Below are 12,099 nucleotides of genomic sequence, written 5' to 3'. Positions count from 1 at the left end.
TTTGCAGTGGCCTTGGGCATCCTCTATCTACAGTGCGGGTCTGTCCTTCCAGGTGAGCCTGGTCTGGGCTGACCTTTGGAATGGTCTTTTCAGCGGAAGGGGGCGACAAGGCTATGCCTGACCGCAGCCCAGTGGAGGATTTGTTGGAGGAGGTGGAGCAGAGCGTTAAGGATGAGAAACTCCGTAGGTGTCAGTCGAGAATTGAAGGGGTACATAACGTGTCCATCAGGGAAGCTCTGCACTGTTGTGGTGAAGTCTTGCGGGTATGCTGGCAGTGGAGATGTGCTGAGGGTCCAGGTAGGCCGCAATTGTGGGCACCACAACGGAAAGTATATGCTATTGTAGGAGCTCCTTCATTTGTTGGCGGAGACCCCTGACACCAATAAGCAGGGAGGAGGGGATAATGCTGATGGTCAAGCGGGGGGGACTGAGGACAACTCGCCAGATGAAGTTGATGATGACGTTGGAGGTAGGCCAATGGATGAAGTGGCGATGTTACGGTATGGGTCAGATGACGCTAAGGCTGCGGCTGAACGTGCGGCCCGGTACTACCAAGTAGCCGGCGTGCTCGGTATTGGCCTCATTGCATTGGGGGAGGAGATCGGCACTGAGATGACTGTACGAGCGATGGACAATATACTACAGTAGGATTGCTCGTTGCATTTATTAGTGTTATTGCAGTGCTATAGGTATTGCCCTCCTACCATCAAGCGAGGAGTGCCACTCACGTTGGCTATGCTGTTCGCGAGTAATCCCAAGTGAGTCAATGACTAGCCGAAGGCTCTCCTCTATCTCAGAATAGGTACACTATTATAGACACCCTCTCGAGACTGTCCCATGACGCTGACAATGAGGTAGCAGAATGTGCTATACTCAGCATGGGTGAGCATCTTCTAAGCTAGCAACCTCGACACAGTAGTTCCACAGGTATTGTTGGCGCTGGTACGAACAACTCTCGTTTGGCTGGTCTCCTTCGTCAACTTGCTGCCTATTATGCCAACAGTCCCAACGCCCTCTACGCTACGAGAATTGCTCAGGGGATGCTGTAGGTGTATTGGTGTCAGCGACAACGTTATTTGATTGAGCTCGTAGATATTGCGGAAAGGGTTTGGTGTCCCTGAGCCCACTTCACAGTGATCGCTATCTGATCAACCCCACCTCCCTTGCCTCCATGCTGGTAGTCCTCTTTGCTGGTGCTCTCAACATCGATAAGACCCTCTTCGGCTCACAGTATCACTTCATGCTCTACTACCTCGTACCCTGCATGTGAGGCATATCCCTTCAATACTGATGAGCTGATTGCCTTCTATTAGATACCCGCGTATGGTGGTCACCCTATTGGATAAAGAAGACGGCAGCGAGCCCGAGCCTATCAGTGTCCCGGTGGGTGTCTATAGGAACCTAGATGGCCTTGCTAATCCCGTCATCATTTTAGGTTCGAGTCGGCCAAGCTGTCGATACCACTGGTATTGCTGGTAAACAGGCGAAGGCCATCACTGGTTTCCAAACCCACACTACTCCGGTAAGAGCGGGTATAGTGATGATGATGGCGAACAGTCGACTGGTGTTAGGTGTTGTTATCATGCACTGACCGTGCCGAGCTAGCGACCGAGGAGTATATACCAGTCACCAAGGTTATCGAGGGATTTGTTATCATCAAGAAGAATAAAGACTTCAAAGCAGAGGAATTGGAGGCACCACGAAAGTGATTCGAGCAAGATTAGTGCGTGCTGTTAAAAATACTGGTTTCATATACCCGAGGGGTCGTGTTGATTACTTAGTGATAACGAATCCCTGCCCACACCCACACTGTGGTGATGTTGTGATGGTGAAACGTACCGGATGAGAGGGATATTATAGGGAGGGAGGCACAGTAAATGCCACTCGTGCACTCCGTGGGTATTGTCTGGTTGTGCAGTTTGGTAAGGACAAGATAGTTATCCTCTAGCGTAAGAAGCATGGTAAACATTCTAGGTCCAAGGATAGAGTGCAGACGGTATGATTAATGCGGACCGGAAACCATGAATATTGATTCCGCTGCGTTGATGATCTTCTATAATATATATGAGTTTATGAGCGCAGTAATGGAGCAGATCGTTATGGAAGTTGTGTTGAGGAAAGTGAAGATTTTTCTATAATAGTAGCCCTCTTCCACGGAACATAATCATAACACACTATTCTACTCAACGTGGCTGGTTTGGATGATAATTATCATGCTTTGAAATGTTGATCAATTAAATAGACCATTCATTGATCCTGCTACTGATAACGCCTGCTTGTGAGGGGTACAAAACCATGCATAGAACTCCTCGAAACTGAACACATCAGTGTAGCGCTCTGAGGGCTGTAACTAGCACACCTGATCGCCCCCGATCCGGTGGGGTCCGCGCTTGCGAAGCACTCCTTCGCGGTGACAGCCGCCAAATCCTCAGCAGTACTCAGCGTTATTCCAACCTGCTTCATTCTCTTCACCACACTTGGGGTCAGCACCTACAGCGTGTGAGCATGCAGGCGTGATGCGGGTTCATATGCTTCTCACGATCCTGTATACATTGCGAAGGAAGGCCGTGATCTCGTCCAGGCTCATTCGACCGTCCCCATTGGTATCGAATACTTCGAATACACTGTGGAGCTTCTCCTTCTCAGTTCCACTGCATATTAGACATACTCCACAAACGAGCTCCATCAGGTCGACTCGTCCATCCTTGTCGCAGTCCAACACACCGAACAAACCTGCCTTAACCACTGGCGGCCAAGGGTGGAGCAACCATGGATAGAGGGAGCCCGGAGGCTTAGGAAGATCTAACAATTCGGTATTACGAGCAATTTGTTCATCACTATCCTCGTCGGGACTCATCCCGCAGGATTCTATAAGGCTTCTGTATGCTGTGGTGAATGTTAACAAAGTGAATCTAAATAGGCAAGAAGAGCCCATGGTCACCCACACTCTCATCACTCAGCTGCATTTTCTGTACTTCCTATCATGTCGCCGCCCCTACACTGTTCAGTAAAATGCCTGATCCAAGCACTATGCCTCCCTTGCTTTGATTGACCTACCTCACTGCCTTCCCGACAGACACCTCGTGCAGCTGTACACTCTTAGACATAACTCTCCACTCATCCATCTGAGCATCATCCGTGGACATCCGACCAGCTTCCTTCCTAGCCGCCTCTACCTAAGTCGATATGACATGTGAACACCTGATCAAGTCCATGGCCTCTCACTCCAGTTTGGCCATCCAATACAGACATCTTCATCCCTGGTTGTTTCTTCGGTGGGGACAGCTCGATAAGCGGTGGTGACCGCTTCGATGTTGCTTGTCGTAGAGGTTGCGAAGCTTTTGCCACCTACCCCCAGCATCAAGACGGCTATTGAGCGGCTCATCCACCTTGTCCATCGTAGGTGTCTTCACTGGAGCTCTCCGGCTTTCGGAGGGTCTCCGGCCTTGGCTCGATCGTTGAGGCCCAGTTGTTGAAGCCTTCCCGACTTTGACAGCCCTAACAGGTTTTTCCGCCTCAATTTTCTGACGTCTCGGTTGGCCTGATTCGAGGCATTCCATAACACAGCAACGTCGTCCATGCCTCAGCCTCACCACTCGGCTCGTGCTCAACCTTCCTCGACTGTACAGTAGCCTTCTCGACTTGTGTCTCGACCTTCAGTGGGTTAACTGCTGCTGTTTGTTCAGTGCCACTGTACATGCCTCTCACAGGACTGTACGTGGCTCCATTCGTGGGTGTGCTAACGGCCCTTTGATACCTCCCCATATCCGACATCTCAGCCATGCCCATCGATGGCGCAATAGGAGTAGCACAGCCCGACAGGTATACGTCCGTAATACCACTCCTGTTGGGGTTCACCCCTGACGTAATTCCACCAACCCTCGCGTGAGAGGCCAGTGAAGGTGTGAATGGTGGAGGGGGCATCGAAGTGAAGTTAGCAGTAGTTCTCACTGTATGGTTCCCCGATATGCTCGTAGGGACAGAGTACCTACCATAACACAATTTGAAGCGAGTGCTACTTACCACTCACAGACGTTCCCCTCCAGAAGAGGATATAGTCCGGACGGGCTGCTGTTGCTGGTAATGATTAAATTGGAAACCGTAACCGCCAGGGGGCATAAACATCGCTAGAAAAGCTCTGAAAATTGCCACCTAGTGAGACGACTGCAACACATGGCTTGCATGTCCTTCCTGAGCAATGTATGCCTTTTTCGGGTTCTTCGTGTACTTATTCCAGGTAGATGGGGTACCCGTTATTGACAAATCCGAGCCGGTTTGCAGAGTACAGATAAACTCAGAGTAACAGCATCAATGGTAATACATGATGACATGTGTCCATCTGAAATCTTGAAAGCTCGACAAACTGTTGGACAAGTCCTGTAGACCAGAAGTGTCCTAACCGCACACCACTCCACTTACGCCTGGGCGCACCCCACATGTGTTACCTGCTGGAGACTTTATATCTGAGCAGTACTCAGTGAGCACAACATGACAGATGTAAAAGCGGCAAATTCTACCCAAGCGCCTCTTCACGCTTCCCAAGGTGTGTTGCCGTACAGGCAAGGTTCACGAGGGTAGCCACATTACGCTGATCGGGCTCCAGGATCATATCATCATAAGCCTGAAGTTGAATTCATCATTATAAGTCGTATAGAACGATGATCACACCTCCTGATGCATTCCTCGCTGAGTGTTAGCCACCGCCTTGCCGTTGGTAAGCAGTACCGACTCCGTCCCGCCTATACTGCGAGGCCAATACCGTCACTCTGGACAATCCTCCACGGACCGAACACATGCCACAATCAAGCACGGCAGACCGTGTGGGGGCTTCCGATGGGGTTTGTGTCTAAGCATTCCCTTAGTGGCATATGGTGACGGTACAGGACCAAAGATCAAGCAGTTCAGTAGCGGAATCAATACTCAACTTGACGTCATCATACAACACTAATCCTAGTAGCTCGGAAGAAACCTATGATATTGACAAGCATGCACATGGCCATCACAGCTCCGCAATCAGTTGATCGAGGAAGTCCTGAGAATTCTCTATACCGGCCGCCGTCCGAGCTGGGCACTCACGTTGAAGAGGGGGAGGAAGCGAATGAATGTGAGCTTCAAGGGCCCTCCAGATCTCTGGTACCGCATCATGATTTCGGTACTTATTCCGGTTACCCCTGGACAGGAGAGAGCTACTCAACACAATGTGAGTGATTACTCTCATGGGAAATTGCAGCATCATCTGGTAGAGCGAAGAAGAGTTCGAGCTCGAGAGTGAGGGAACTGAGCAGCGGCGTCGCTCGATCACTGCGAGTGGCTTTACTTGAAAAGACTAGTCAGTTGAATTAGATCAACTAGACTATCGTCATCGCGATCATATTCCTCGAAAAGGCTAACGGCCACCATCACGCGGTGCTTTTCCTGCCAATTACGAGGATCACTAGGCAAATGCCAACCCTGAACGAGTTCAAGTTGAGTGTAGATCGACTGAACGGAGGGCTTACTGAGAACATACTGCATGTAGACCAGGGCGTATTCGCCATGAGGTTGCCCATATGTGATTGTGTTACTGACCAGTTTTACCCAATACTTGAACACAGATCCAATGAAGAGCAGATAGGTTCAAAAAACCTCGAGGTTTCTCAGCGAACATCCCAAGCCTCGTCGGCAATGGGTGTACATCATGATGCAATAATAAAGGGAGGAGCATCCACTACTGCCTCATGTGGATGACCTGGCGATCGGGCATGATATCAAGGTCACATGTACCTGGTGAACCAGACTGAAAAGATGGAGCACAGAGCAGTGAGAGCTACCTCGATGTCTGTGCTCCATCCAGTCTTCAAGGAGGAACTCGTGGCAAACCGTCTGGGCACGGTAGTACTGATATCTGGGCACGATAATATATAGCTGGCCGTTGGGACCTCATTGGAGGCTTACTTGCATCTAGGGTCGTCCTCACCGAGCTCACGAGTGCAGCGGCAGAACTGTGTGAAACGGAGCTGAGGGGGATGGGGAATACGAAGAGGTGACGGTCCGTCACTGACGGACACGAGAGGCAGCAACTAACCTCACAATTGTTCCATTGGTTAGACTGGAAAGCAAATCTTGGGTCATCGGTGTGGGGGTGTTCGGCCGTTAGGCGATCGAGGGTGCCAACGAACATGGCATCAGCACTCTCTTCGGACATAGTGGGAAAGATGTGTTGAACACGAGGAGCACTACGTACGCCGAGATTGGTGAATTAGAGAAGTAATTTGCAAGTAAGTTGCGTGAACAAGTTTTGAAAACCGTGGTATGGAACCCACGGAGGTTCAAATCGAAGAGGGGATTCTTTTCAGTCACCGGACTGCACGTAGCGCACGCCCGAAGAGGGCCCATCCTTCTCGTGAGTTCAAACAATTCTACGTGAACTTTGTATTGGAAACTCCCTGACACCTCCGACGAGAGAGCGCTTGAGCTACTCGACCTAAGGTCTTGTCTATCGGAACTATGACCTCACGAGACATTGCACGCGCGTATCGATTGCACCGGCGTGCTCTTTCCCCGCGCAAAGCTAGACGTACTCTTACGTTAGTGAACTCTTCTCCTTGTGTTAAGTGAGCTACACTACAATGCCCGTCCGCCACATTGATCAGAACGTTGCGGCCGAGCTCGTGAAAACGGCTCAGGCTATCTGTACGCCAGGTAAGGGGATCCTGGCTGCTGATGAGTCCACTGGAACGATTAAGAAAAGATTCGACGCTGCTGGCATTGACAACACTGAGGCCAACAGAGCTGCCTATAGATCACTTCTATTCACTACTCCGGATGTGGGCAGGTATATATCTGGCTCCATTCTCTACGAGGAAACGCTCTTCCAGAAGGCCCCGGACGGTACTCCTATGGTTGAGCTCCTCCGTAAGGCTGGCATCATCCCTGGCATCAAGGTCGATAAGGGTCTAGTGGCTCTGCATCTATCGGACCAGGAGACTGCTACTCAGGGTCTCGACGGTCTCGCTGAGAGGTGCGCTAAGTACTATCAAGCTGGAGCCAGGTTTGCCAAATGGCGTGCTGTGCTGAAGATCAGTCAAGCTAAGCATCAGCCGTCTCAGCTGTCTATCGACGAGACTGCTCACACCTTGGCCCGTTATGCTTCTATCTGCCAGGAGCATAGGATCGTTCCTATCGTTGAGCCGGAGATCCTGGCTGATGGTACTCATGATATTGAGACATGTGCCTACGTCACTGAAAGAGTCCTCACGGCTGTGTTCAAGGCCCTCAATGATCATCACATCCTCCTCGAGGGGTGTCTGCTGAAGCCCAATATGGTCACTGCTGGCATGCAGTGCTCTAGTCGTCCAAGCCCTGCAGATATCGCTCGCTATACGGTTCGCACACTGCAGAGGACTGTGCCTCCAGCCTTGGTTGGCGTCACTTTCCTGTCTGGTGGCCAGAGTGAAGAGGAAGCTTCGGTCAACCTGTCTGCCATGAATGCCATGCCCAAGGACCGAAGGCCTTGGGCTTTAACTTTCTCGTACGGTCGCGCTTTGCAAGCTACTGCTATCAAGACTTGGGCTGGCAAGGCTGACAACGTCAAGGCTGCCCAGGAGGCGTTTGCTTACCGTGCCAAAGCCAACAGTGAGGCACAGCTGGGCAAATACAAGGGCACGGAAGGAGGCCCAGGAAGTGAGAGTCTCTATGTGGCCAACTATGTTTACTAGGCTTACTCGCCTATAACTTATTAAATGTCATGTGTCACCATCATCGATTATTATTATGTGAGGATATAAGAAGACTTAAGTGTTAACTAGACTTCTGTTAAATGAGCTCTCGGTGTCGAGTCGTGTTGACTAGTGTCACAGTAAGAGCAAGAACGTGGAAGATGAAAAGCAGTTGCAATCTTCATAGTGAGGCGCAACGTATCTGTCGATGCCTGCACGGCTACGTAGGGCGTCAAGGCGGGTCAGGATACGGGATCGGTCGATGCAGCATTTGGGGGTGAGATGAGATATGCACGAGGAACTCTGGGAACTGTTGTTTCCGCTAGGGAGAGAGCTGTGAGAACATGTATGCCACTTGGATAGGCGAGGCATGGAGGCGGCTCATCAAAAGCGATTTCTTCTGGGCAATGACTGTAACTGGGAGGCGGATTGGAATGCTATCGCGGAGCCGCTATCGTCATTCATAACCAGGCCTAGGTTGTGACTCGATCTGAGTTCAGATCCCCGCTGTGGCCGTCTATGCGTCTTTGCTAGGGGATGAGTTTCTAGCTATACTAGGAGGATATTCGAACCGTATGGTAGAGGTAGGGGGATAGCTGAAGCTCTCGATGGGCCTAAGGTTGAGCCAGGATACGAGCAACCACGAGGTCTGCCTCAATAGTCTCGAATCATATGCTATGTGTGATTCGGCCTGGGATGACTTCGTTGTCACTACGACATTGCTGGAGCAGAATAGAGGCGAATGGAGACTGAGTGAGCACGTGTATTGGAGGCAACCGAATCAATTTGTGAAATAGTCATGCTTGCTCTACTTCCCTGCAAACATTGGGGTTTCACCCGTTTAACGTTAAGTGGCGTAATAATCCATGTTAGTTACAGGACGTGTACGTTTCCGCGACCGATAACACAATGGTTCTCCGCGAAGTGATTTGTGGAATATGCTTTTCACTAGTGTTTTCATATCACGAATAAAATTCCATTATAGTTATCAGCCTAGTGTTGCTGGGCCAGCAATGCTGGCCACATCGACATACAGTAAAATGGCTATGCCTTAGATGAGGTCATACCTTGGCGAGGCCTGCAGTCCCCTCGTCGTGGCTCGTGGATCCTATGGCTAGCGTTGGACTCCTGCATCACAGCGGTCATGGGGATTTGTATGAGCCTCGCGCTGCTGCAGTCTTCACGTACTACTGTCATCGTCTTTCACAACGATAGTTCACTGGCTGATTCAGGCGTTGTTTGGCGCCTCCAAAGGCCTCTAGTGAGCATCCACGTCACATTGCTTGCGCTCCGACAGACCCTATGGATGTTGATTACGGCATTTGTTGGTCGCAATGACGATCTGGTCAGACTAGGTTTCAAGGTGCGACAGCCTATTGATTTCCCAGAGTGTTTGACTGCCTGCAGTTCTTGTCGGCAACCCTATTCTGTCACACTGCGATGCTGGTTTGTCTGAGGCTTCTGGTCCTTTGGGCCGACTGGATTATCTCACGCCCAAATCTGCTGGTAACTTGCATGTGCATCTTTTTGATGAGCATTTTGGTTTCAGACTGTATGCGTCCGACTCGAGGCATGCTACCTACAAGTGACATCTGTTTTCGATTCCCTTCATGGCGACACATTCCGATTGTGTTGTCCCCTTCTGAGTCTCGAAAGAGTAACTGCTGTTGACACTGTGGGTCTCGACTGTCATCACTTGCCAGATGAGACCGGGCGGACCGAGTGGAACTTGTTGTATATGTCTAGGCAGTCTGACTGATGGCCTCGATCAGCCGGCGGCACGCGTGACCCTCAGCTTAGATAGGCCTGGTCAGACTTTCGGGATCACGAATGCTGTGAGGCATCGTTACGCAAAACGGGGAATTGTGAGCTGCCTTTCATATCAATAACGCGGGTGTATGAAGTTGCTTCCCTTCAGGTTAGCGTTTTCAGAGCGTATTGTGGCCATTGGTTTCACTCTGAGTGCATCGAGTCGTGGGCCTACCATCACAATGCTCGCAATAGGCGTCGAACGATGCCCAGAATTCTGGATGTCAGCGCGAATGGTGACACGTTCGATGAGAATAGAGAGGTCAGCGTGCTCCTACTCCCGAGAGTCTCGGGCCGAGACCCTCTGATATGTTTTGTAGAGCGCCACTTCGAGGAATCATTACTGTCCAGTGTGCGCAACGACGCCGATATTGAAGACTCGTGTCTCGAGAATTTGGTTTTGGCCAAAATTGTCATTCATATGAAAGTGCTGACTTCTATATTATGCATATTCATGTCTCATTGACGTTGGGTACGTCAGGCAAGTTGCCTGACAGTGCTGGCTCTAGATGCTTTCAGTCTAACATTGAAGCGGTTGTGTTCGAGTTTGAAGTGACTAATAAGGGATGTGATACTTGCAATACTGCGAGCTACTCGCATTGCCAAATATCGTCGACCCGCTTCGAAGTAGATTTGATGGGTCTCGACCCGACAAAGTTAGCTGAAACAGGTGGACACTTCCTACAACTACGAAGTTTGGGTGAACGAAGCAGGAGGACCGACCGAACTACCAAGCCGTAAACCAGGCACAGGGGACGGTCTCGATGAAAATCGCAGACTGACGACGTCCTGTCTCGAAACAGGGGTAGGAACTGTGCGAAGATCTAGGATCGCGAGTTGCGGCGGCAAACGCTTACTCATGCAGCAATTCCACCGAGAGTAGGTTGGCAATCAGGTTCACAACCGCACCGCGGCGGCCTGCAGCTGCAGCAGACTGAGGCAAGACTACTAGCGGGGGAGCGGCACAAGTTGTGATCCACAACAGTTGTGTATCGAATGCTGACCGGTCCTTGAGCGCCACCGTGTCGACTGTTGAGGCTCTTTCGCAGTGCGCAATGAGAAATTGTCAGAGCGGCACTCGCTATTACCTTTTCAATTAACGTTTTACCCATGGCTTTAATGAAATACCAAGAAAATTAATATTATACCCGGCTTATTTGAGTGTTGAGGAGTTTAATTTAATCAAGGCGCGCCCAATGACCACGTGCACGTCGTAAAGGTCAATGACAACTCGAGGAGTCGTGTCGCTGCTTCGGCAGTAATATTAGTGTTGCACTTGCCTTGCTTGTCGCCTATTTTAAATGACTCGAAGCCCTGAGAGAGAAGAGTCGTTCATGAGCATGACCAGAAAACTCAACTTGTTCAACTACCTCTATGCTTTACCTATGTAATTCTCCCGTATGATTTTCCCCCCTCCCTTGAGCACAAAAGCGTCTCAGTACATTCCTTGCTATTTCAGGGGTGGTCTATTGTTAAATCTGCACGCGCACATTATCATTAGGCGCGCCTTGATTAAATTAAACTCCTAAACTTTCAAATAAACCGGGCATAATATTAGTTTTCTTGATATCTTATTAAAGCCATGGGTGAAGCGTTAACTAAAAGGGTAAAACATTAACCAAATGGGTAAAAAATTAATTTGACCTGGAAATGCTGTAGACTTGATCATAGTCAGATTTTAACAAGACCTTTACCGAATTCCTATACTCATGGACCGAGATCGGAAATCAATTCTGCTTTACTCAGTAGTCGACTTCAAATTCTATCCTGCCTTTCGGAGAGTGTTCAGGATGATTGCCTCGACCACTGAAGAAGTTTAGACGACGATTGTATTGTCTGCACGCTGTGAGCAGTTCTGATTATCGCTCGCCCATTAATCATCTGCTCAGCGCAGTTCTGATTATCGCTCGCCCATTAATCATTTTGCTCAGTAACGGTAAGATACACTCCAGTAGTTGCTACGATAAACACAAAAAACTAAGATTCGGTAATTATTTGCTCTATGTCTACCGGATTGAGTCTAGTGGATTCGGGGAATCGTCGACCTCAACGATCTTGCGTCGGTCTTGGTGTGGAGCGCTTTGCTGACTCTTCACATTCTACCGGGATACATCAAGCTCTCAGCACCGGTGATCACAACACCGCTGCTCCCTACGCCGACCACCCCAACAACCCCGCTAATGGTTCTCCACGATTTGTCGATGACGGTACTGCCTCGAGTCAGGATGACGACGTCTCTGCGTTTCAGTCCAGTCATCGTGATGCGACCTCCTCTCCATCCAGACGAGGTGATGCGATGAGTATGCCTTCTCTGTGCGAGGACGGCAACCATCATAGGAGCTCTCCCTCTGACGAGTCCCGGTTCATATCTCCACCTCCGCCGGATACTTGGGTGCCTCCTCCTGATGCTATGCGTGAGACCATCCATGCCAACGGCAGTGATTTGCATCTTCGTCAGCCACTGTCTCAGAGCATCCCGCATCGCTCATATGTGGATGTCGGTGAGGTCGGTTCTGCCAGTGCCAATCATTCTGTTCAGACCCCAGCCGAGCACTTTGCGAAGCTGGCGTCGTTCTATCCGCCGTTCGCCATG

The 12,099-nt window shown here is 50.1% G+C and overlaps 5 protein-coding genes across 5 annotated transcripts in view; 3 read left to right on the top strand and 2 right to left on the bottom strand.

Moving 5' to 3' along the window:
* Pmar_PMAR023247 (26S proteasome regulatory subunit rpn-1, putative) overlaps positions 1–1,709 on the top strand; it is a gene marked incomplete at its 3' end in the record, with an annotated part of 4,000 nt that extends 2,291 nt beyond the window's left edge. The window contains exons 13-23 of the mRNA XM_002771273.1: positions 8–52; positions 94–297; positions 346–469; positions 512–644; positions 690–758; positions 803–882; positions 928–1,045; positions 1,093–1,266; positions 1,314–1,383; positions 1,436–1,522; positions 1,572–1,709. Coding sequence (XP_002771319.1) covers positions 8–52; positions 94–297; positions 346–469; positions 512–644; positions 690–758; positions 803–882; positions 928–1,045; positions 1,093–1,266; positions 1,314–1,383; positions 1,436–1,522; positions 1,572–1,709 — 1,242 coding nt within the window. The remainder of the gene's footprint in view (positions 1–7; positions 53–93; positions 298–345; positions 470–511; positions 645–689; positions 759–802; positions 883–927; positions 1,046–1,092; positions 1,267–1,313; positions 1,384–1,435; positions 1,523–1,571) is intronic.
* A 521-nt stretch (positions 1,710–2,230) lies between these two features.
* Pmar_PMAR023246 (conserved hypothetical protein) lies at positions 2,231–4,097 on the bottom strand (the record flags this gene model as incomplete). Its single annotated transcript, XM_002771272.1, has 10 exons — positions 4,031–4,097; positions 3,594–3,988; positions 3,390–3,541; positions 3,226–3,348; positions 3,058–3,176; positions 2,957–3,016; positions 2,821–2,912; positions 2,540–2,733; positions 2,360–2,490; positions 2,231–2,315 (listed from the first exon to the last, which is right to left on the bottom strand). The coding sequence occupies exons 2-10, from the start codon at positions 3,922–3,924 to the stop codon at positions 2,231–2,233; spliced, it is 1,287 nt and encodes a 428-aa protein (XP_002771318.1). The 5' UTR covers positions 3,925–3,988; positions 4,031–4,097.
* A 1,610-nt stretch (positions 4,098–5,707) lies between these two features.
* Pmar_PMAR023245 (conserved hypothetical protein) lies at positions 5,708–6,184 on the bottom strand (the record flags this gene model as incomplete). Its single annotated transcript, XM_002771271.1, has 4 exons — positions 5,708–5,763; positions 5,811–5,884; positions 5,935–5,996; positions 6,065–6,184. The coding sequence occupies 4 exons, from the start codon at positions 6,182–6,184 to the stop codon at positions 5,708–5,710; spliced, it is 312 nt and encodes a 103-aa protein (XP_002771317.1).
* Positions 6,185–6,601: 417 nt separating this feature from the next.
* Positions 6,602–7,697, top strand: Pmar_PMAR023244 (fructose-1,6-bisphosphate aldolase, putative; the record flags this gene model as incomplete). The annotated part of the gene is made up of 1 exon (XM_002771270.1): positions 6,602–7,697. Exon 1 carries the CDS (start codon positions 6,609–6,611, stop codon positions 7,695–7,697), a length of 1,089 nt encoding a protein of 362 aa, XP_002771316.1. The 5' UTR covers positions 6,602–6,608.
* A 3,811-nt stretch (positions 7,698–11,508) lies between these two features.
* Pmar_PMAR023243 (hypothetical protein) overlaps positions 11,509–12,099 on the top strand; it is a gene marked incomplete at both ends in the record, with an annotated part of 2,229 nt that continues 1,638 nt past the window's right edge. The window contains one exon of the mRNA XM_002771269.1: positions 11,509–12,099. Coding sequence (XP_002771315.1) covers positions 11,509–12,099 — 591 coding nt within the window.

This window comes from Perkinsus marinus, assembly GCF_000006405.1.
Source record: "Perkinsus marinus ATCC 50983 genomic scaffold scf_1104296963186, whole genome shotgun sequence".
NCBI classification, from domain to species: domain Eukaryota; phylum Perkinsozoa; order Perkinsida; family Perkinsidae; genus Perkinsus; species Perkinsus marinus.
Note: the sequence above shows the minus strand (reverse complement) of the source record. Positions and strands in the feature narration are given on the sequence as shown.